The sequence below is a fragment of the Phyllostomus hastatus genome, unplaced genomic scaffold (genome assembly GCF_019186645.2).
Source record: "Phyllostomus hastatus isolate PE091 unplaced genomic scaffold, TTU_PhHast_1.1 phas_contig_16, whole genome shotgun sequence".
Classification (NCBI taxonomy): domain Eukaryota; kingdom Metazoa; phylum Chordata; class Mammalia; order Chiroptera; family Phyllostomidae; genus Phyllostomus; species Phyllostomus hastatus.
This window is the reverse complement of record NW_025333643.1, coordinates 26,611,033-26,636,832: the sequence shown is the minus strand read 5'-3', so window position 1 is coordinate 26,636,832 and position 25,800 is coordinate 26,611,033. Positions and strand designations below refer to the sequence as shown.

General features: G+C 37.9%; 1 protein-coding gene across 3 annotated transcripts in view; it reads left to right on the top strand.

Moving 5' to 3' along the window:
- The window catches only part of FRMD4B (FERM domain containing 4B), a 449,639-nt gene that overhangs the window by 298,175 nt on the left and 125,664 nt on the right, over positions 1 to 25,800 (top strand). For all 3 annotated transcript variants that reach the window (XM_045832345.1, XM_045832346.1, XM_045832344.1), the window contains exons 2-3: positions 6,968 to 7,033; positions 9,201 to 9,295. In XM_045832345.1, the coding sequence (XP_045688301.1) occupies positions 6,968 to 7,033; positions 9,201 to 9,295 (161 nt within the window). The remainder of the gene's footprint in view (positions 1 to 6,967; positions 7,034 to 9,200; positions 9,296 to 25,800) is intronic.

Below are 25,800 nucleotides of genomic sequence, written 5' to 3'. Positions count from 1 at the left end.
TCTCTACTTCTCCCTCCCTTCCCCCTCCCTAAAAATAAATAAGGTCATTTAAAAAAGAAAACAAAGTAAAAGAAAAATGGGGTAATAACGAACACAAGTTCAGGAGCTTGTCTGCCAAGGCTGGAATCCCAGCTCTGCCTCTTAAGAACTCTGTAACCCTGAGCAAGTTACTTGGCCTCTCTGCCTCAGTTTCTTCAATTGCAAAATGCAGATAATAGAGATATTTACCTCATATCATTAAATGAGTCACTATATATTAAATATATTGAATGTTCTTAACAAAATTAGGTGCTGTTTTTATTTTTAAAACTGATTCTGTATTTATGGATATAATTATTGTGATCCATGAATAGCTTCCTACAAATATAACTCCTTTGTTGAAATTAGAAGATAAAACATCAATGGGACTCATGTTTTAAATAAATAAGAAATGCTTAGTTTGATGTTTTCTTTTTTGTAGTTACAGGTTTTTTTAATTTAAAAAAAAATCAACCTACTGGCAGAAATGCATTTGAATAAGATGATATTATTTATTAGGTGAATAACCTGTGTGCAGCATTTATGTGCTGGCCTCAAGATCACTGTCTTGAGTTTTAATCTCCGGTCTCCCATTAACTATCTGTGTGGCCTTGGGCAGGTCCATTCCTTAGTTTCCCCAGATCTCAAATAAGCGGTGTTATTAGATGCCTTGAAAATTCTTTCTATTTACAAACTTTACACTTCCAACTATTCCTAGTGAGTGCATTTTTCTCTGGAACCAAAAGGATTTTTTATGCCCATTTAGGACATTTTGTTTTCCCCTTTTTGCCCACTCATCTCACCATCAAGAAAGGGCTGTGAGTGGGGTTGCATGGGAGGCTGTCCCCAAGCTGACACATTGCAGTGTACTGAACACCATGCATAGCTAAGTGCTGAAGAGCTTGGGTTTTGGTCTAGTTCTGCCATTTATGGATCTTGTTATTTGTAATCTCTTTAACATCATTCACTCATAATATTGGGATAAAACCATCTACTTCATGTGAGTATCACAGGATATTAATCTGTGAAAAGTGCTTAGTGCAATGCCTAGAACATAGAACATGCCTGTTAGTCATTTTATTACTGTTATTATTAAAATGCCTAGCTGGTGCCAGGCACACAGAATGCACACAAGAACCAGTCAGCACCCTTTTTCTTTATTTCTGCTCCATCATCTCTGGAGAATATTTCTGCCATGTGATTGTTAACTTTACCTGTTATTTATCTTCTTTAAAATGGGTAATAATCTTATTTAAAAGCTTCTTCTTTTTTAATGGGAGAATAGATGGATTACAGAAAGATTTAGCTAATTGTTAATTTCAAGCCAATAAGAACTATAATAAATGTGGCCCTCAGAAATGGTTTATGTCCCTCTCAGGATGTCACGTGGAAAGCAATCAGGACATTGCTTATCATAATTATAAAATATGACTTTGAGTCAGAGTCTGGCTTAGAACTTCTGTGCAAGTTACATCATTTCTCAAGCCTCAGTTTCCTAGTCACTAAAATGAGATACCCCCTTCATGGGCTTGTGTAGAGGTTGAAATACTACACATTGATCAGGGTTAAGTGTCAGCACTTTCCCTGCTACATGATATCTTTGAGGTAGGTGGAGTCTCTTCCTTAGTATTACATGAACTTGAATCAGGGTTTTCTAATTCAGATGATGGGACTCCCAGGAATCTGCAGATAATAAGGTTAAGTGAGCCAGAGACCACAAACCTCAGCTAGACAGGAAGCTGCTCTGCCCCACCTGGGCCAGATGTTGCCATGGAGGAAATCCAACCCACTGTTTCCAGGTCTTACCATCCAGATTTTTATTAAGTGACATCTCCTGATTTATGATATTATCAACTATAATTTGTTCATAAGCATTGTCTTGATAAACAAAATACATCCACCACCTTTCAAATTTCAATTTAAGTAAGTGACAAGGGCAGGGCTTTCTGTTGCTGTCCATGATCAAATCAGCCCTGTGACTTCTCAGAGCAGCCATTCTCACAGAGAGGAAAGGACTTTGTGAACTCTGTGCACAGGTGGGCAGATGTGTGGGGTGGGATAAAACTGTAGCATTTTTCTCCCCAGCTTCTACACTGCCATTCTCCAGCATGTATCTTATCACATCACACAATGAGGTATTTGTTCATAACTCCTCCCCACAAAATGTCAACCTTGCCCTTGGCCACTATATTGTCATTGGTGGGAGCATCAGTGATTATGAGTTGACAACTTTACTATATTAATAACATCACTGAGGGAAGTTCATCCTTTGGAAACCTTTTGCCTTGATTTATAGTATGGATACTTGTGGTATCTTATGAAGATGCTTTCAGTTGCAAGAAGCAGAATCCAATTCAAATTAGCTTAAGAGAGAGGGGAAAATGTGGATTTACTGAAGGAATACAAGGGTGTTGCATGGAACCCAAGGACAAAAATTCACCCAAACCAGTGGAAAGACTAAAAGTGACGGGAAGACATAAGGGATACAGACAGCAATTCTCTCAGCTGTTCCTCTCAGGGTACAGGATTTTTCTTGCCTTCAATTAGCTGCTTGTCTTCTTCCTTCTCTCTGCAGATGGCTTTCCTTCTCCTCCACACATGGCAGATACTGGCTGCCTCCCAGCAACCACACTGTCATCCTGTCAGTCTTAATTCCACACTCCCTGGACTGAGGTTCTGAGTGGCCCAGCTTGGGTAAGGTGTGCATCACTGGTCCAATTAACTGAGGCCAAAGGGGCCAATAACATATTGGTATGTTATACCAATATGGCCACCACTGTCCACTATTATGGACATGTTTGTCCTGAGATGGGCAGGCACACCAAAAAATTTACAATTTAATTCTCTAAGACAAAATTATATGTTCACAAAAGAAACAGTGACTAGTCCAAAGGAAGTCCAAAGAAAAATGGAAAGGAAAAAAGATTTTCTTTAAAAAAAAATCAGGGAATAAGGCCCTGGCTCGCTAGTTCATTGGTTAGAGTATCATCCTGAAACACCAAGGTTGTGGGTTTGTTCCCCAGTCAGGGCACATATAAGAATCAACTGATGAATGCATAAATACATGGAACAACAAATCAATGTCTCTCTTTCTCTCTCTCAAATAAATACATTTTAAAAACATATAAATAAAATCAGTAAATAAATTCATTTGGATTATGCAACAAAGTAGCTTGAAATACTTTATGAGTTTTGACATATTCCTTAATAGATTCATACTGTGTGAGTTGATCATTTGAGTATTATTTTCTTTCTGTGGGCTCTGTATTTGAAATTTTCTTGTATGGATTTTACAAAAGAAATAAAATGATTTGAACTGACACATTTTTAAATTTCCTCCCATAATAAAGTGGAAAAAAGATGTCTTTAAATCTTGACTTGGCTTTTTTCTTGTTTAGGTAACTTTGAGTACACTGCCTTAAACTCGTTTTTTTTTTCCCTATAAAATGTGGGTGTTGGAAGCTCTACAAAAATCCATAAAATAGGTCTATGTAGGTAATAGGTCTATTTTATGGATTTTTGTAGAGCTTTAGTACAGTAATATATATTCAGTGCCATAACTCAATACCTGGGACAAAGGTGTGTATTTAGCCTTGGCCTTACAAAGCTCAGGACATGATTAAGGCCAGTGCAGTCACCTACTAGCATAAAGTTATATATGAAATTGGGATAATAACACCAATAACAGAAGGTAACTTTGCTGTGAAACTCAGAGATGATATATGCAAAGCATCAGAGAAGCACTAAGGATGTAGTTCAGTGAGGAAGCCATTTTTTAAAAAATTAGATTTACAGGTATGTGAGTTTCTAGGTCTTATTTATAGTGTTGTACAACAGCTGAGAAACAAAATGCTGCCCATGCTTTTCAAAAGTGACCCAGCAACTATACATCTTTGGGAAAAGCTGGATATGCAAAGTTCATGTACATTGCTTATGATAACAAAAGACCAAAAACAGAGTGTTTCTCAGCAAGAGTATAGTTAAATTACTGTATGTCTATACGATGATTTGATACTGTAGAACCTTTAAAAAGAATAAGGTTGGGCTACATGTGTTGACCTTGGAAAGATCTCCAGGAAGTAAGATAGTTACACTTGAACTGAAAACAGGAAAATGCACACACACATACATACACACCCCACATACAAAGACCCACAAACACACAAAGTCACATATACATATAAAGTTTCTGGACGGACTTCCGATCAAGTTGGAGGCATAGGTAGATACATTTTGCCTCCTCACACAACCAAAAAAAGGACAAGAAAAAATTTAAAAACAAAAAATAACCAGAACTCCCAGAAAATTGAACTGTATGGAAGTCCAATTCATTCAGACTGGTGACGGGGGACTGACACAGGCAGTTGGGGTGGAAGGATGCATAGCAAGGTGGCAGCTGGAGGACCAGGTGGCCCTGCATTTGCATGGGGATAAACTAGAAGGAACAGCTGAGGAACAAGGCAGACTGCACAACCTAGGGTTCCAGCATGAGAAATAGAAGCCTCAAAACCTCTGGCTGTAAAAATCTGTAGGGGTTGTGAGGGTGGGAGAAACTCCCAGCCTCACAGGAGAGTTCATTGGAGAGACCCACAGGGTACTGGAATGTACTCAAACCCACCCACCTGGTAATCAGTGCCAGAAGGGCCCAATTTGCTTGTGGGTAGTGGGGGAAATGACTGAAAGCCAGCTGAGAGCTGAGCAAGCAGCATTGTTCCCTCTCATACACCTCCCCCAGCATACACAGCCACAATGCAGTGAAGTGGGTTGCCCAGACCTGGCGAATTCCTAAGGTCCCACTCCTTACAATGTAAGAGGTGTGCCAAGACAAAAAAAAAAAGTCCCAAATGAAAGAACAGATCAAAGCTCCAAAAGTAGAACTGAATGATGAAGAGGTAGCAAACTTATCAGCTGCAGATTTCAAAATGCTGGTAGTCAGGATGCTCACAGAAATGATTGAGTATGGTCACAAAATAGAGGAAAAAGTGAAGGCTATGAATGTGAAATAAAGAAAAATAGGGAACCAACAATGAAGGGAAGGAAACTGGGACTCAAATCAATGATTTGGAGCAGAAGGGAGAAATAAACATTAAACTGGAACAGAATGAAGAAACAAGAATTGAAAAAAAAATAAGTAGAGGTTTAGGAATCTCCAGGACAACTTTAAATGTTCCAACATCTGAATCATAGGGGTTCCAGAAGAAGAGGAAGAGCAAGGAATTGAAAACTTATTTGAAAACATAATGAAGGAGAACTTCCCCAACCTGGCAAAGGAAACAGACTTCCAAGAAGCTCAGAGAGTCCCAAAAACTTTGGAACCAAGGAACCACACAGCCAGGCACATCATAATCACATTACCCAAGATTAAAATTAAGGAGATAATCCTAGAAGCAGCAAGAGAAAAAGGAGACAGTTACCTACAAAGGAGTTCCCATAAGACTGTCAGCAGATTCCTCAAAAGAGACCTTGCAGGCAAGAACGGGCTGTAAACAAGTATTCCAAGTCATGAAAGGCAAGGACCTACATCCAAAATTGCTCTATCCAGTAAAGCTTTCACTTAGAATGGAAGGGCAGATAAAGTGTTTCCCAGATAAGGTCAAGTTAAAGGAGTTCATCATCACCAAGCCCTTATTATATGAAATGCTAAAGGGATTTATCAAAGGAAAAGAACATAAAAATATGAACAGTAAAATGACAGCAAAATCACAATTATTAACAACCACACCTAAAACAAAAACAAAAGCAAACTAACCAAACAACTAGAAAAAGAACAGAATCACAGAAACGGAGATCACATGGACGATTATCAGTGTGGATTGGGCAGAGGTAGAATGGGGGAAAAGGTACAGGGAATAAGAAACATAAATAGACAGGTGGTAGTTAAGAACGGTATAGTAAATGTAGAAGCCAAAGAATTTATATGTATGACCCATGGACATGAACTAAGGAGCAGAGAGATTCTGGTGGGAGGAGAGGTGCAGGGCACAGGGGAATAAAGGGAAGAAAGAAAATGGGACAACTATAATAGCATAATCAATAAAATATATTTTAAAAATTTCTGGATGGTTACACACACACAAGCACAAATATTAAGAGTATTTACTTAATTTCCAGAACATGTGTCCAATACAATAATAAAGTAAAACCTTTACTATGCAATTTTTTAAAATATATATCCTGTATATATTGGAAAGTCCATAAAAAGACAATCTGTGAGGACTCTCCTCAAATTGACAGGATAGTGGTTTCAGTAGGTCAAATGACTTGAAGTATGAAATAGGTATGAAGTATGAAGTAGGTCAAATGACTTGAAATATTAATCAAGGGGGATTTTTGCATTTTTGCATTATTTAAATATTTTACAAAGAATATTTCCTAGTATTGAAATTATAAGCGATAAAAATTAAATCTAATTGGAAATGTACCATCAAATATTTTTAACTGTGTATCTTAATTTTCTTAATTACAGTAGTGACATAATGTGGGCAGAAGTTTCAAAAGTGGAAACTTCCCATTTGAACTTCAGAATTATGTTTTTCTTCCTATAATTATGCATATATTATATTTATTAAAACACACCAATGAATAAAGACTACTTCATTTGAAAAATAAAATATTGATTCAAAGAAAAATATAGTAGTTTCCTCTGGGTAGGAAACCTACTTTTTATAATAAAATCTTATGTGCATGTGTAGGGATTATTTTTTCAATACATTGATTCATCTCTGTTTTTCATTCTCCTTTTAAATCAAAGAGCTTAAAAATTTTTAAGTTGAAAAATCCAAGAGCTAATGCCATGTAATAAATCTGTTTATGATGAAGCCTCTTGAGTAACTCAAGAGAAGCCATTTATAGGCTGAGCATATCACATGTGAAATAAATGATAAATCATATTCAAGGGTCTTCCTGCCAGCTCTGTCCCTGACACCACTTTTGATGTCTTGCCCCACAGATGACAGAAGGCAGGCATTGCCAAGTGCACCTCCTGGATGGTAGGAGGCTGGAGCTGCTGGTTCAGGTATGTGTTGCCCACATGATGAAAGCCCACCCTGGTGCCCTCTGGGAGCTTCATAGCCTAGATTCAGGCAGTTTGCTTACCTGAGGCTTAAAGCCAGTGACTGAGGATTGGCTGAGGAGGAAAAGGTAGATTTAAAGTCAGAAAACCTGGTCTGTATGGACCTAGAGCTTGGTAACATATGAGAGGGGACCCCAAAAAACCCCAAATGAAACAGAAATATCTTCTGAAGAGTGGCCCCCTTGTATACCCCACTAGCTGAGTATTATAGGAACCCATCTGTCATTTGTTGTGAGAGGCTGCATTCAGCTTCAAAGGGAAAAACATTTTGTAAATGTGGAAAAGGTGAAACAAAAAATGGCAGAAGCACTAAAGGGCATCAAAATTGACGAGTTCAAAATCTGTTTTGAGCAATGGAAGAAGTGTGTCAATAGGCGTATTGCATCAAATGGAGAGTACTTTGAAGGTGATGAGTTTTAACATGTAAGAATAAATACAAATTTTTTTATAAATTCTGGGGGTTTGGGGGTTCCTCCCTCATATACACAGAGATACTTATGTTCCAATCTCAGCTTCGACACTCAGTAGCTATGTGACCTGGAGCAAGTGACTTTACTTCTTTGGACCTTTTGTTGGTAAATTGGGGAACATGTTTCCCTGAAAAGGTTATTGTGAGCTGAAAATCTGTATCCTGCCACTTTCCTGCTACATGACATTGTTCAAGTTAATTACCCAGTTTCATAAACTATAAACTGGGATTAAGATTGCCTAGCCTTCCTTGCAAAATTTTGATTAAAATCAAGCTACATTATATATGGGAATGAAATCTCTGTGTAAAATACATGGGACTATATGAGTAATGATATAGTGATTGTTGATGCTTCTCACTTTATCTACCCCATACTTTTGACCAAGAGCCTTAAAATTGTGGAAGTCCCTGCTGACAGCCACATCTACAGCTATGGTTAGAATTCTTTCCTTTGGTCAAACCTAAATTTTACTCCCCTCTGAGGCTTATCCCTAGCTCACTATGCATAGGTTTCAATTAGAATGAAAATAGTATAGTCAACAATAGTTTCACCAGAGTAGACATTTTAGTCTAGATTTCTACCTGTTTTTCTTTTCTTTTTTCTTTCTTTCTTTCACTTTCTTTCCTTTATTTTTTTCTCTAATCATGACTTTTCTTTCTTCACCAATAGCAAACATTCAACCGTCAAACCATAATGAATCCTAAACTGGCTCCAAGTTCAAACAGAATCCATCTAGCATGCCCACCTAAAACCCCCTTTTCTTCCCCAACTTCAACAAACCCAGCATCCACTGTCACTCCAGACATTCTGACTAATTCCAAACCATGCTTCTTCACACCAAGTCCAGTGCTTCTTAAAAGCCCATAGATTAGATCCTTCCTGTAGGTGCTTAGTAAGTATTAGTAGTCACCATCTATACAATGGGTACAATTACTCCCTGGAGAGAAATGAAACACTTAGGCTTTGTAATCAGATGGAACTGGGTTCAGATCCCTGCCCTCACTAACTAACATCAAACAAGGCCCTTAACTTTTCATGTCCTCGGCTGACTCATCCACAAAATGGAAATAAGAACCTGTACCTCAAAGGCTCATTGTAAGAATATGAGATAATAGATATAAAGAAGTTCAGCACAATGCACGGTTATTGTTATTATTATTCTTGTTATTGTTAGTTCTAGCTGTGATGACCATCACCCCCACAGCCTTAAGTCTTGATTCTTTTCAACTACCCTGCAACAAGCAAAATTAATCCTACGGTCCAGAAAATGAGGTGTTTAACATCCTGAGGTTTTTTGTCTTGGTCGCTAGCACCATACTAGATATAAAAGAGTGTTTTTCCAAAATACCAATGCATTAGTAAGCACAGTTTTACCTTAGAAGAAAGAAGTAAGGTACTGGACTGAATTTCAAATATATGAAAATGATGATCTCATTGATGTTCCTATTCCCATTTCCCTTCCTTCCTTCCTTCCCAATCACTTAGAGAATGGTCTTTAGTAGATTTATTGATGCAGCAAAGGGGGGCAGGTATTTAAAAACAAACAAAAGTTGTTTCAAACTATTTGGAGCAGAGGATGGTGGTAACAATAAGAGAGAAAGGCAACCAAATTGTTTCTAATCAGATTTTCACACTGACAGCCCAAACTTTTATCAAGAGAGTTGCTGGACCTCGTGGCTTCACATTTCAACCTAAAAGAAAAAGAGTACTTTGGAATCACCTTTACAGATGACACGTAAGTTTTTTTTTTCACTTGTTTTTATTTCTTTACCTTTTGCCTGGACTACTGACTCATTGTCATTCACAATTAGCAAAGAGGGAGGAAAATGCTCCAATAATTAGAGTACATCCTGCTTAAAGATTTTTTAAGCAAGATTTTTCTTCTAGGACTATTGCAAAAGGAGAAGAAAATGAATATTGATCATTTTAAGAACTCAAAATATTGTCCTGTTTTAGAAATTTGAAGGCACTGTGCTTGTTTCTTGAGCTCATGTATCAGTGAGAGAAATACAAGATAGTCATTCATTCAGATCTTAAAACTGAATAATGTTTTGGTGTTGGTGACAAGATATAGTTGGTAAACTATATATATAAATATATTAAACATATATATATTTATATATAGTTTAATATGGAGTGGACTTCTTAACTTCCATCTAGGTCTATTTTATATTATCCCCTCATCATCTTTTTTGTTTTACATCCATTTTTTTGATAACTGGGATATTGTATATATTTCTCAACAATTTAAATCTTCTCCAAAATGAGGCAAGTCTATTTACAATAAACTTGTAATAATTTAAAATTCCATGTAAGCAAATGTGTTTGGACTTGTCAGCACTTTTCTATGTGTGTGTGTGTGTGTATGTGTCTATCTGTTATTGGCGGCAGCCCAATTCACCTGTACTCTAATTCACCCATATTATATTCAGACTGATACATTATCAGAGGAATTCTCTCCCTTTCTGGGGATAATTTCCAAAGATCTTATCAAATATTAAAATTTAAGAAAATGTGTCCCAGACAAACTATATTGGCCAATCACTCAGTATTCTTTTTTGACTCTCTAATTTAAGCGTTCTTTCAGTCTGCAGCTTCACCAGACATAGGATCATCTCCAGAATGGGCTAATTTGTTTTTCACACCTGTGACTTCTGATTCTTCCTAGCCTTGTTGGCTACAAGGATAGGACCTCCTGGAAATTCCATTGGCTCAGGACTTGGGCTGAGGGAAACCAGACAGCTAAGTTCTCGGGAGACAGGGAAAAACCTGAAAACTTTGATTCTGGACTCAGTGTATATTTTTTTTAACTTTTTTATTCTTTTTTATCTTTACCCTAGGACATGCTTATTGATTTTAGAGAGAGGGAAAGGGAAGGAGAGAAACCTTGATATGAGGGGGAAACATCAATTGGTTTCCTTTTATAGGGGCCCCAACCAGGGACCAAACCCAAAACCCAGGCATGTGCCCTAACTAGGTATTGAACCTGTGGACTTTCTGTTTGTAGGACAACACCCAACCAACTGAGCCTCACCGGCTGGAGCTGGACTCAGTATAGTTTTTGAATAGGGTTCAACAACATAGAAAAAACTGTACTCAACAACACCTACCTCACTCTGAATCACAAAATTATCTGTTCACTCAGCAACTCATTGGGACTCTGCATGATCAGTCCTCTGCTGGATAAAAAAGGAAATGCAGGTGCCCATTGACCAAATGCTCTAGTGGGAAAACCAGGACTAACTAGTTCATGTGGATCAGTGATTACACACACACATACACACACACATTGAATCTGAATGTGAATGAAATAATAGCTAACAGTGTAAGACATAAAACCATAAATACTTAATGGTTAAGTTATATGTTACAATCTGTATGTGCCATAAACACTGTAATTTAAGGAGGTCACAGAGTAGAGGCTAAAAGCATAAATATTGGAGTAATTTGTCCACTTAAAAATATTTCTTTCATGCCCACTAAATGCCAGGCATTATTCTAAGTCCTGAGAAGTCAGTTGTGAACCACACAAACAAGGTACTGGCTTTCTTGGACCTTATATTGCAGTGGTATGGTCTAGCCGAACAAATAAACAAATAGATACATGGGAAAATACCAGAAATGATAGTGCTTTGAAGAACATAAAACAAGAGGCCATGATCGAGAAAAGCTGAGGTACAGTTTTAGATAAGGTGAGCTAGGATGGTTTTTAAATGTACAATAAAGAAAACCAGTATGGAGTTTCCTCAAAAAACTAAAAATGGAGCTGCTGTTTGACCCAGCAATCCCACTTCTGGGAATATATCCTAAGATCCCAAGATACCAATCAAAAAGAATATATGAACCCCTATGTTCACTGTAGCATTATTTACAATAGTCAAGATCTGGAAACAGCTCAAATGCTTATCAGTAGATGAGTGAATAAAAAGTCATGGTACCCCTGACCAGGGTGGCTCAGTTCATTGGGCATCATCCTGCAAAGCAAAAGATCCCCCATTTGATTCCCAGTCAGGGCACATTCTTGTATTTTGGGTTTGGTCCCTGGTCAGAGCACATATGAGAGGCAACCGATCAATGTTTCTCTCTCACATCGATGTTTCTCTCCCCCTCTTTCTCCCTGCCTTCCCCTCTCTCTAAAAATAAATAAATAACACTGACTGGTGTGGCTTAGGAAATTGGGTGTCATACTGCAGTTGAATTCCCAGCCTAGATTGAGAGACAGCTAATTGATTTTTCTCTCACATATCAATGTTTCTATAAAATCTTTCTTTAAAGCTGTGGTACATTTGCAATGGAATACTATGCAGCTATAAAAAAGGAATTCCTACCCTTTGCAACAACACAGATGGACCTGGAAATTATTATGCTAAGTGAAATAAGCCAGTCAGAAGAAGATAAATACCATGATTTCAATCATATGTGGAATCTAATGAACAAAATAAATTGACAAAACAAAAGAGGCATAGATACATGGAACAGACTGACAAATCTAAGATAAGAGTGGCAGAGGTAGGGGGAACTAGAAGAAATTAGGCAAAGAATATATATGCACCACAAAATTGTGGTGAAGGCCAGGGCAGGGGGTGCATGGGCTAGGTGGAAAGAGCAGAAGGGGGAGAAATGGGGAACACCTGTAATAGTGTCAACAATAAAAAAAATTAATAAATTTTAAAAAGCAAGAACCAAACTTCCAGCCAAGATGGAGGCATAGGTAGACATACTGTGCCTCCTCACACAACCAAAAGAACAACAACAATTTAAAAACAAAAAACAGCCAGAAATGACAGAAAATCAAACAGTATGGAAGTCCAACAATCAAGAAGTTAAAGAAGACACATTCATCCAGACTGGTAGGAGGGACAGAGTCAGGCAGCCGAGGCAGAGGACTCCTGGCTAGGTGGCAGCTGGCGGCAGTCAGGCAGCGAATTGTGGATTGGGGTGTGCAAGGCTGCAGCTGACCAGCAAAGCAGTGGCTGGTGGACCAGGCAGTCCCACTTTCGTGCGCAAATAAACCAGGCAAAACAAAGGGGGAGTAGGACAGACCATACAACCCAGGGTCCCAGCGTAGGGAAATAAAGCCTCAGGCCACTGATTGAAAACACCTGTAGGGAGACCCACAGGGTACTAAAATATACACAAACCCACCCACACAGGAATCAGCACCAGAAGGGCCCAATTTGCTTGTGGGAAGTGGGAGAAGTAACTAAAATCTGGTAGAGAGTGAAGCAAGCACCATTGTTTCCTGTTGGACCACTTTCCCACACACAGCATCACAACTCAGCAATGTGGATTACCCTGCCCTGGTGAACACCTAAGGCTCCAACCCTCACTATATAACTGGTGCATCAAGACAAAAAAAAATGGCCTAAATGAAAGAATAGATCAAAGCTCCAGAAAAAATACAACTAAGCAATGAAGAAATAGCCAGTCGATCAGATGCACAGTTCAAAACACTGGTAATCAGGATGCTCACAGAATTGGTTCAATTTGGTCACAAATTAGATAAAAAATCAAGGTTATGCTAAGTGAAATGAAGGAAAATGCACAGGGAACCAATACTGATGGGAAGGAAACTGGGACTCAAATCAATGATGTGGACCAGAAGGAAGAAAGAAATATCCAACCAGAAAAGAATGAAGAAACAAGAATTCAAAAAAAAATGAGGAGAGGCTTAGGAACTTCCAGGACATCTTTAAACATTCCAACATCTGAATTATAGGGGCATCAGAAGGAGAAGAGGAAGAGCAACAATTGGAAAAGTTGTTTGAACAAATAATAAAGGAGAATTTCCCTAATCTAGCAAACCTATTCCTGGAAATAGACTTCCAGGAAGTCCAGGAAGCTCAGAGAGCCCCAAAGAAGCTGGACTCAAGGAGGAACATGCCAAGGCAAATCATAATTACATTACCAAAGATTGAAATGAAAGAGAGAATCCTAGAAGCAGAAAGAGAATTGGAGACAGTTACCTACAAAGGAGTTCCCATAAGACTGTCAGCTGATTTCTCAAAAGAGACCTTACAGGCAAGAAGGGGCTGGAAAGAAGTATTCCAAATCATGAAAGGCAAGGACCTACATCCAAGATTCCTCTATCCAGTAAAGCATTCATTTAGAATGGAAGGGCAGATAAAGTGTTTGCCAGATAAGGTCAAGTTAAAGGAATTCATCATCACCAAGCCCTTATTATATGAAATGCTAAAGGGACTTATCTAAGAAAAAGAAGATGAAAACATGTACAGTAAAATGACAGCAAAATCACAATTATTAAAAACCACACCTAAAACAAAAACAAACTAAGCAAACAAGTAGAACAGGAACAGAATCACAGAAATGGAGATCACATAGAGGGTTATCAACAGGGGAGTGGGAGTGGGAGAGAGGGGAAAAAGGCACAGAGAATAAGTAGCATAGATGGTAGGTAGAAAATAGACAGGGGGAGGGTAAGAATAGTATGGGAAATGTAGGAGCCAAAGGAATTATATGTATGACCCATGGACATGAACTAAAGGGGGGGGGGATGTTGGTGGGAGGGGGGTGTAGAGTGGAGAGGAGTGTGGGGGGGAATGGGACAACTATAACAGCATAATCAATAAAATATATTTTTTAAAAAAGCAAGAATTAGTTCTGTAAATTCTAGGGAGGCATTCCAGACACACACAAAAAAAACAAAAAATAGAAAAAGATGGCAGCAAGGTAGGTGGGAGCAGAGCCCACTACTCCCTGTGCCCAACTGGAACACCTGGCCAATCTTCTGAGGAACCGAATGAATAGCCAATGGAATCCCAGCTTATATGAAGTTTGGAGGCCCAAAATCATAGAGGACATTGAAAACAGATGGTAAGGAGATTGTGTTGGGATGGTAAGGTCCCTGCGATCTGGCAGGGACCAAGACTCCTGTAGCCTGGCCTGGTGCCTGCCGTAGGTTCCTTGGTGAAAGGTCAGGTCACCAGCTCCCTCCCCTACCAAAGTAGGGAGGACAGAGAGGCTCCAGGATGGATCTGGATGCTTGAAGTCACTGGGGGGGAATAAAGACAAAGTGGAAGACACACAGAGGTGGTGTTCAACCACTGGGACTGTGGACATCAGCTAGGTCATTACCAGAGAGACTGGGGAGCAGGGTGACACCTAGAGATGGGAGAAGAGTTGGGTCATGTTGGACCTTGACCTGGATAGTCTCCAGTCTGGTTGGAAAGTTGGACTGTGTGAAAAGCAGGGCACTTGCTAAGAACAGTGGACTTAAACAAGAGAATTTTACTCAAAAAAAGGTTCTGAGCTGCTGTTTAAGGAACTCTTGCACACCTCTGATAGCTTGCATTGCTCACACAGCAGCCAATTTGTTCTGCTCACCGGGAGGCTGACTGGCGCCATTTGCCCAGTGGTGGGCTCTGGACATGGTAGACTCAAAAAGAGCAAGGAGGAGGGGCACCGCAGCGTCCATGGCACAACTGGTGGATTAAAGGCAGTGACCCGATGCAAATAGATAGTTGGGGCCTGGCAGCTGACTGAGGACCTCAGCTAGAGGTTGGGCATCTGTGAATATTGCAGCCCAGACCTGGCCCTCATCCTCACAAAACCACAGGATGGTAAAAATAGAGAAGACCAGCCCTCCTCTGCCTGTGACATACAGGAAGACCAGCAGAGCTCACTTGGAGAGTTTAAAGTCAGGAGGAGGCTTTTATTGTCCTTTCTTCCCCCAAGACAGACAATAAGACATAGAGCCGTGACAGGTCCAGAAACAGATCCAAAGAGGGAGCACACGGCTAACCCCAGCAACTGAGAAACTGAGACAAATGTCACTCTGCCATCCTATTGAACTTACATTTTTTCTTTATTTGTATTATTATTATTATTATTCATTATATTTACTTCTTTTATTTTATTAGTTTTTTATTTTTCTTCTTTCTCTTTAGTTTTCTCTGTTTTCTTTGTTTAATTGCATTGTTTTAATGGTTTTCCTTATTCTCTCTTTTATATTGTATTTTAATCTTCCTTCTTTCACTTCACTCTTATTCCAATAACACACTACTCTTAATCACTTACTTTCTATTCTGGTTATTCAAATAATATATTTCTTGTCATGTTATTGTTGTTCCAGTACTATTGTAAATAAGTGTTGTTTCATACAATTGTAAGTGCTACATAGAACCCCTCTCTCTTCTTAGCCCATTTCACTATCTCCTTTAACTTTATTACTGTTGTGGTTCACTCTATTCTCTTGCACACTATGCCTACTTTCCATCCTTTACTCTCACTATATTTCATCATTTAACCTTGCACATGTGCTCTGTTTTCTGGATTCAGCTCATAATCCTTTTATCCTCTAAAAAGAGTCTTACTCTTTTTTACCTTTTATAAAAAGTGGCTAGTCGGGTGAAATATCACCATTAACACTATACTTATCCAAGGGATCTCCTATCTCTTCTGTACTTGTTGGTACTTTAATTCCCATAGAATACTCTCCTGCTGTATTAATCCATTTTGCCTTCCCCCTGCCACTGATCACATGCAAGATTAGGTGGGAGCTGTGAACATCAGTATACCTGCTAAAGAAGAGAACCTACCAACAAAGGAACCACAAACAGGTAAAACCCCAAGTACAACAAGAAAGCCCACACAAACAGAAGAAAGGGCAAACCTAGAACATCCAGACAAGGAGATCAAAGAGACCATACCACTGAATCCCATGGAATTCCTACCATAGAAGTTCACCTTACAAAGGCAGCTACCAAAGCAGAAGAGCATAAAGCACAGAAACAAACAAAAAGAGTCACCTAAAATGGGAAGACAAAAAAAGAACCTGCAATCAAAAGGAATGGAAGACTCCTCAGTAAAGGAGCTAAATGAAATGGAGGTAAGCAAACTATCAGATATAGAATTCAAAATAATGGCTATAAGGATGCTCAAGGAACTCACAGACAACCATAAGGAACTGAGTGAGAACTACAACAGACTGAAAAGGAAATAGAAACTATAAACAAAAAACAGGAAGAAATGAAAAATAAAATTTCAGAAATAAAATTTAAAAATGCACTATAGGAGGAATTACAAGCAGGCTGGATGAAGCAGAGGACCAAATTAGTGAGTTGGAAGACAAGGTGGAAAGAAAAACCTAAGTATAGCAGCTGCACAAAAAAAGACTCAAAAAATATTAAGATAGCTTAAGGGAACTCCAAGATAACATGAAATGCAACAACATTAAAAAAAAATAGGAATACCAGAGGGAGAAGAAAAGAAACAAGGAATAGAAAACCTGTTTGAAAAAACAATGACAGAAAATTTTCTGAACCTGGAGAGGGAAAAAACCATGCAAGTTCAGGAAGCACAGAGAGTCCCAATTAAGATGAACCCAAAGAGTCCTACTGCAAGACATATCATAATAAAAATACCAAGTTTTAAAGACAAAGAGAGAATCTTAAAAGCAGGAAGACAGAAGGAATAAGTAACATACAAAGGGGTCCAATAAGGCTACATGCTGATTTCTAAACAGAAACACTCCAGCCCAGGAGAAAATGTCAAAATATATCCCAAGTAATGAAAACCAAAGGCCTGCAGCCAAGATTATTCTACCCAGTGAGGCTCTCAATTAAAATGGAAGGCAAAATAGGAGTTTCCCAGACAAAAGAAAACTGAAAGAATGCGCCTCCACCAAACCAGCACTACAAGATATGGTAAAGGGATCACTATAAGAAGAGAAAGGAAAAGAGTGAGAGAGAGGAACACAGATAAAAAGAGGGAAAAATGAATAAATATCTATTGATAATAACCTTAAATGTTAGTGGATTAAATGCTCCAATCAAAAGACATAGAGTAGCTGAATGGATAAGAAAACATAAGTCATACATATGTTGCCTACAAGAGACCCACCTCAGAAAAAAAAGACCTACACAGACCGAAAGTGAAGGGCTGGAAAAAATATTCCAAGCAAATGAGCAGGAAAAAAAACCCAGAGTAACAATACTCATATCAGACAAAATCAACTTCAAAACAAGGGTGATAAAAACACTCCCAGAAGGACACTTCATAATACTCAAGTGAAGAATCCATCAGGAAGACATAAAGATTATAAAAATATATGCACCCAACATAGGAGCACCCAAATACATAAGGAAAATCTTGGAGGACTTCAAGAAAGATATTGAAAGCAAAAACATATAGTAGGGGGTTTTAACACCCCACTGTCAAAAATGGACAGATCTTCCAAACAAAATATCAACATAGATATTGCAGCATGGAACAATGCCCTAGATCAAATGGACTTAACTGATATATATAGAGAGAGGCTTTCATCCCAAAGAAGCAAAATACACATTCTTTCCAAATGCCCATGGAATGTTTTCAAAGATAGACAACACAATAGGACATAAAGCAAGCCTCAACAAATTCAAGAAAATTGAAATCATATCAAGCATTTTCTCTGACTACAAGGGACTGAAACTAGAAATCGACTTCAAGAAAAACACTCAAAATCATTCAAGTTCATAGAGATTGAATAGCATGCTATTAAACAATGAATGGGTTAAGAATGAGAACAAGGGGGAAATCAAAAAGTTTCTGGAAACAAATGAAAATGAACTCACAAATACCCAAACTTTATGGGACACAACAAAGGCCATCCTGAGAGGGAAGTTTGCAGTGATTCAGGCCTACCTAAAAAAAAACAGAAACATTTCAAATAAACAGCCTAACCCTACATCTACAAGAACTGGAGGAACAACTACAAACAAAGCCCAGAGTAAGAAGAAGGAAGGAAATAACCAAGATCAGAGCAGAATTAAATGACATAGAGACTAAAAGCACAATTCTAAGGATCAATGAATCCAAGAGCTGGTTCTTTGAAAAGATAAACAATATTGACAGCCTTTAAGCAGATTCATCAAGAGAAAAAGGAAGGACGCAAATAAACACAATCAAAAATGAAAGAGACAAGATTACAACTGATACCAGAGAAATACAAAGTATTGTAAAAAATTACTATGAACATCTACATGCCAAGAAATTTGAAAACCTGGGTGAAGTGGATAAATTTCAAGAAAAATACAGTTTTCCAAAACTGAATGTAGAAGCCCAAGGCTTGAACAGACCAATAACAACTGATGAAATCGGAGCAGTAATCAAAAAGTTCCCAGCACACAAAAGTCCGGGTCCAGATGGTTTCACAGGAGAACTTTACAAAACATTTAAGGAAGAGCTAACTCATACCATTCACAGACTATTCACCAAAAATCCAAGAAGATGGAAGACTCCCAAACTCTTTTTATGAAGCCAGCATCACACTAATCCCAAAACCATATAAAGACACAAAAAAGAAAGAAAATTACAGGCCAATATCTCTGAGAAACATACACTCTAAAATCCCCAGCAAAATATTAGTAAGCCACATCCAGCAATACATGAAAAAGATCATACACCATAACCAAGTGGGATTCATCCCAGGGATGCAAGGATGTACAGTATTTGTAAATCAATACATATTATATCACATAAACAAAAGGAAAGGCAAAAATCACATGACCATATCAATAGACGTGGAAAAAAAGCATTTGATAAGGTACAGCACCCATTTATGATAAAAATACTCAGCAAAATGGAATAAAGGGAGCATAGCTCAACATAATAAAGGCCATATATGAGAAACCTTCAGCCAACGTCATATTTAATGGGCAAAAACTAAAAGCTTTCCCTCTAACATCAGTAACAAGACACACATGTCCTCTTTCACCACTTCTATTCAACATAATAATTGGAAGTCCTAGCCACAGTAATCAGACAAGAAAAAGAAATAAAAGGCATACAAATTGGAAAGGAGGAAGCAAAACTGTCATTGTTTGCAAATGACATGATAATGTACATAGAAAACCCTACAGACTCCACTAAAATACTACTCAATCTAATAAGTGAATTGTGTTTTGGCAAACAGTGGGATACAAAGTCAATATTTAGAAATCAAACACATTTTTATACACCAACAATGAAATATCAGAAACAGAAATCAGGGACAAATCCCACTTGCTATAGCAACAAGAAAAATAAAATACTTAGGAATAAACCTAACCAAGGAGGTAAAAGACTTGTTCACAGAAAACTACACAACACTGAAGAAAGAAATTAAGGAAGACACAAACAAAGGAAAGCATATACCATGTTCATGGATTGGAAGAATTAATATCATCAAAATGTCCATACTACCCAAAGGAATTTATATATTCAATGCAAGCACTATTAAAGTACCCATGACATATTTCACAAATATAGACCAAACATTTCAAAAATTTATATGAAACCATAAATGACCCTGAATAGCTGCAGCACTTTTGAGAAAGAAGAGTAAAGTAGGGGGGATCACAATATCTGATATCAAATTGTATTAAAAGGCCATTGTAATCAAAACAGTCTGATACTGGTGTAAGAACAGACACATAGACCAAGGGAACAGAAAAGAGAGCTCAACAATAAACCCAAGTCCCTATGATCAATGAATATTCGACAAAGGGGGAAGAAGCATAAAATGGAGTAAAAATAGCCTCTTCAACAAATAATTTAGGAGATCTGGACAGCTACATGCAAAAAAATGAAACTCAACCACCAACTTACACCATACACAAAAATACTTAAATATACAAAAAGACTTAAATATAAGTCGTGACACCATAAAAGTCCTACAGGAGAACATAGTCAGGAAAATCTCAGATATTCCACGCAGCAATATTTTCATTGATATGTCCCCTAGAGCAAGGAACATAAAGGAAAAAATAAATAAATAGGATCTCATCAAATAACAAGCCTCTGCATGGCTGAAGAAAACAGCATTAAAATGAAAAGAGAACCAACCGTATGGGAAAATATATTTGCCAATGATACCTCAGACAAAGGTTTGATCTCTAAAATATATAAAGAACTCACACTACTCCACTCCAGGAAGACATACAATCCAATTTAAAAGTGGGCAAAGGACCTGAACAGACATTTCCCCAAGGAGGACATACAGAGGCCCCAGAGACATATGAAAAGATGCTCCACATCACTAGTCATCAGAGAGATGCAAATTAAAACCACAATGAGATACCACTTCACACTGATGAGAATGGCCATCACAAACAAATCAACAAACAAGTGTTGGAGAGAATGTGAAGAAAAAGTAACCCTAGTGTGCTGTTGGTGGGAATGCAGACTGGTGCAGCCACTCTGGAAAACAGTATGGAATTTCCTCAGAAAACTAAAAATGGAACTGCCTTTTGACCTGGCAATTCCTCTGTTGGAATTATACCCTAAGAACCCTGAAAATCCAATTCCAAAGGTCCTATACACTCCAATGTTCATAGCAGCACAATTTGCAATAGCTAAGTGTCAGAAGCAAACTAAGTGCCCATCAGTAAATGAATGGATCAAAAAACTATGGTACATTTACAGGATGGAATACTGCACAGTGGAAAGAAAGAAAGAGCTCCTACCCTTTGGGACAGCATGGATGGAACTGGAGATCATTATGCTAAGTGAAATAAGCCAGGTAGTGAAAGACATATACTATATGACCTCACCTATAAGTGGAACCTAATCAACAAAACAAACAAGCAAGCAAAATATAACCAGAGATATTGAAATAAACAGCAGACTGACAGTAACCAGAGGGAAGGTGGGAGGAGATAATGGGGGGAAACAGGGGAAGGTTTTGAGGAACATCTATAAAGGACACATGGACAAAACCAATGGGGGATAGAATCAAGGGTGGGAAGAGAGAATGTTGGGATGCGGGGAGTCAGGGGAGTAAAATGGAAACAACTGTACTTGAACAACATTAAATTAAAAAAAAACTTTTTTAAAGAAAAAGAAAGTTATATTACTTGAAAAAACAATGCAAAAGATGTGACTAAACTTGACTCTTTTTTTTAGAAAGTCAATAAAATGCCAGTGTGCCTAGAAATATAGAGAGTAATTGGCAAAAATGGGACAGGATATTATATTGGGAGAGAGGCAGGGAGTAGATATAGAATCTTGGTAGATGTCTGATCTTGGACCAATTACTGAATATCTCAGACACCTAAGTTTTCTCATCTGTATAATGGTCATAATAGTAGTACTCATATAATAAGTACTACATAAGGTACATGTAATAGGGCACTAGTGTTACGTACTATTAAATCAGGTAAGCATGTAAAGCCCATAGCACAGGCACATAATAAAAGGAAGCAGTCATGGCAGTAAGTAAGTGATCAGAATGGGACTGGAAGAGGACTGGGGTGGAATCCACACAGCAGGATAACTAAAATTGGACCTGGCAAGGCAAGTAGACTTTAGACAGAGGGGACTGGAGATGACATTCCATGGAAGAGTCATTTTGTGATCAGTGTACAGACATGATAATGAATGTGATTCATTTCCTCATGGTAAGGAATCTGACCTGATTATGGAGATAAGATATAACAGAGACAAGATCATAGGTGAGTCGACAGTTGAGTTAATCATAACTCATGTAGGTGGGAGAGGAACCCTCGGCCATGGGAAGGTGTTAGAGGATTGACATGATTCAGGACTGTGGGGTCACAGGTTCACCAGGCTACAAGGGTGGAAAAAAGGGTACTGGCCCCATAGAAACTTCTGGGAAAGCTCTGAGCTCAGGTGAGCATAATCAAACAGTGCATAAATCAGAGGTTGAGGCTGTAAGACCATTTCTTCAGAAAGAAAAGGAAGAATATGAATGACGTCTTTTAATGACCTGAGCCACTTTCCCCCTCTCTTGCCCTCAGATTTCTTTCTAAATCCTCTGTTGAGAGAGGATTGTCTCACTCAGGCATCCCTCAGTTATCTCCTTTGGTGTCAGTGGCCAATGTTAAAGTCTTTCCAAGAAGCCTGGCTCCAGAATGTCTTCTGTGCACTCCCCTGCAAGGGACAGCAGAGTCTATTTTTGAACAATGACAATTTTGTAAGGTGTCTTCTGGCTCTAGCTATGTTTAGTTTCAGAAGAAGTATGAGCTGGGCTTTTTGTTGGGGTGGGGAATGGTAAGTAGGAACAGTCATTTCCACCTTTCTGTGGAATAGGTCTGGAAAATTGCTTCTGTTTAAGGGTGTCTCCTTGGAATGTCTTGGTCACCAGCCTAGTTCTTTTTGCCTGGTAAATATTTTTGGAAAGTAGTTTCTTCCAGCACTCCCCCATACCATAACACCAGAGTTGGATCCCCACCAGGAAGCAGTCTGAACTGAATATTCCAGACTAGATGCCACCTCAGCCATTTGGCTTTGGTGACTGGCTCTAAGTAAAGTAGAAACGGAGATGGGCATTTTGTAAGTGAAAGTAGCTAATGTCTATAACCTACAACACAGACCAAAAAGAGAAATGGAAAAATAGAATCATGTGGTTACATAATAAAAGTGATGATGACCAACAAAAACAAATTCATGGTCCTATTAGAGGGAGGGTGGAACAGTTTCTTGAAATTTAACGTTGTTACTTTGTTTCCTTTCTGGTGTTCTGTGTGCAAGGTGAGTCTTTTACCCCTAGAGGGCAGTCATGGACCTCCTGTCACAGTGGCCCTTCTATTCACAAGGGTTCCCATTTCCTTAAACTCATTTCATATTTTTTCTTCTCTTGTTTTGAAAAGATTTTCGGAATAAGTTTTGCTTATCAAGACATAACAAATAGGTTTTACAACACAGTTATGACTTTTGACTATGGTTCCATCTGATGGGCCTTGAATTGATACAGTTCTAGCCAAAAAGGAAACTGGATTTAAAGTTGATTTGCACAGCTTAATAGAAGTAAATGTGTAGATTCAAATGCCTTTCTGAGAAATTGATTAGATCTGTTATATTTGCTGATAGAAAAACTTGAGTAAAACAGGTTTTTTATCTCATGTGAGCCTCAAAGACTATAAAGTAGCATGTTAACTTTGATTATACCTTGGTGATAGAGTTATGTGTAATTTTTACTTATTATTTTATCCTGTCGATGAGATTAAAAATGTAATTTCTAATTTACCCTTTAAAAGTTATATTACTTTTACATGAACATCTTGTTATAAAAACATATAATATTATAGTTGAAGCCTGTCACTTTTGATTATAACAATTTGTTTTATGTCTCCAGAACTAATTCCAAGAAGTTTCATCTATATATAATAGTATTTTGAGTGTGCTTCTGTGATTAATATAATTGATGTATCCATTCTTAGACATCATTCTATGCAAGTTCATATAAATAGACATTATCCTTTTTAAGTAATGCCACATCTTTCCTATGTAAAAGCAAAAAAGACTATTCAAAATAAGTCTCATTTTCTATAAGAAAACTTTTAAGATCTGGTACTATACAATATTTTATGTATTTTAAGATACATGTGTGAACACCTGTGAAACTGGGATGTATCTTTAATTCAGTACCATCCTGAACTTGATAAAATACAGTGTAAGAAACCCTAAACTTCCAGCCCTCCATTTTTATATTATTGTACACACAACACCAATAGTCCTATGAAGCTCCCCTTATATCACTTATATCAGCTTATCTTCATAATATGCCTCCAAGGAAAGCTAGGAACAGTTATCAGAAACCTAAGTTTATAATTACAGAAACAAAAATAGCTTTCTCCAGTGTTAAAATTATAAGTGGCAGAGATCAAGGCATAAGTTATTATAAAAGTTAATGCAACTCTCTCATCTCATTTTTCTCCTGCACTGAAAGTCCTGGGTTCAAATCCCAGCTCTGCCACTTTCCTTGCAGAGTTATTGTTAAATAGAGTATTCATGCATAAAAGTCCTAGCTTGACTGGCACAGAGCAGTTGCTCAATAAAGAGTAGCTATTATTATCAATATTAATGCTATTTATGCCCATTTTCCTCTCTATTTATAATGAATACAGCTTACAGTTTTCTGATTTTTTTAAAGTATTTACTTTAAGACCAAAATAGTTTATAAAATGTCTTCTGGTCCATTATAGATTTTGTTATAATTTGACACAGCCCACCACTATCAGCATGTTCTTAAGTTTTATGTAAGCAGGCAAAATGGAGTGTATGCCCTGCAGGAATTCAGAGTCCAAAATGATCAACTAGTTAAAAAACCTTGAAGAAGTCATGTAAGCAATTCTGAACCACAGAATCATTAGTCCTTTCCATTTTGGAGGTCAAAAGTCGGGAAGAAATATTTATACCCATAAACATGGTAAGGACCTTGAGTAAATAAATATACAGGGTGGGGCAAAAGTAGGTTTAAGTTGTGAGTATTGGAATGCAGAGCCTACTCTTGCATTATTATTTGTTAATCATTGTTATTTTCCATATGAAGAACTGTAAACCTACTTTTCCCCCACCCTGTGTATATGCTTAAATGTTAGAAAGTTCAACACACACACACACACACACACACACAGAAGCAGCACCCAGAGAGTACTCAACCCTGCACTTTTTAAAAAGTTATAGTATTATTATCTGTGTCTGTCCAATTTCATTAAATGACCAAAAGTTTTTCTCTTTTATGACTATCTAAAATACTTCAGATTTTATATTTAATAAGAATTTAAAGATTGATATACTTTTTTAATTTTATTTTAATCATTGTTCAAGTACAGTTTTCTCCCTTTACTCCCATTCCAGCCCACCCACCCAACCCTCCCCACTTCCCTCCCATTACCACCATCCCCCTAGTTTTTGTCCATGTGTCCTTTAAATTTGTTCCTGTAAACCCTACCCATTCCCCCCTGAAATTCCCTCTTCTCTCCCCTCTGGTCACTGTCAGTCTGTCCCCTATTTCAGTGTCTTTGGTTATATTTTGCTTGTTTCTTTGTTTTGTTGTTTAGGTTCCTATTAAAGGAGAGATCATATGGGATTTGTCTTTCACTGCCTGGCTTATTTTGATTAGCATAATGCTTTCCAGCTCCATCCAAGCTGTTGCAAAGGGTAGGGGCTCCTTCTTTCTTTCTGCTGCTTAGAATTCCATTGTGTAAATGTACCATAGTTTTTTGATCCATTCATTTACTGATGGGCATCTAGGTTGCTTCCAGCACTTAGCTATTGTAAATTGTGCTGCTAGGAACATTGGGGTGCATAAGTTCTTTTGGATTGGTGCTTTAGTGTTCTTAGGATATAGTCCCAGCAGTGGAATTGCTGGGTCAAAAGGCAGATCCATTTTTAGTTTTCTGAGGAAGTTCCATACTGCTTTCCATAGTGGTTGTACCAGTCTGCAGTCCCATGAACAGTGCACTAGGGTCCCCTTTTCTCCACAACCTCTCCAAGACTTGTTGTTTGTTGCTTTGT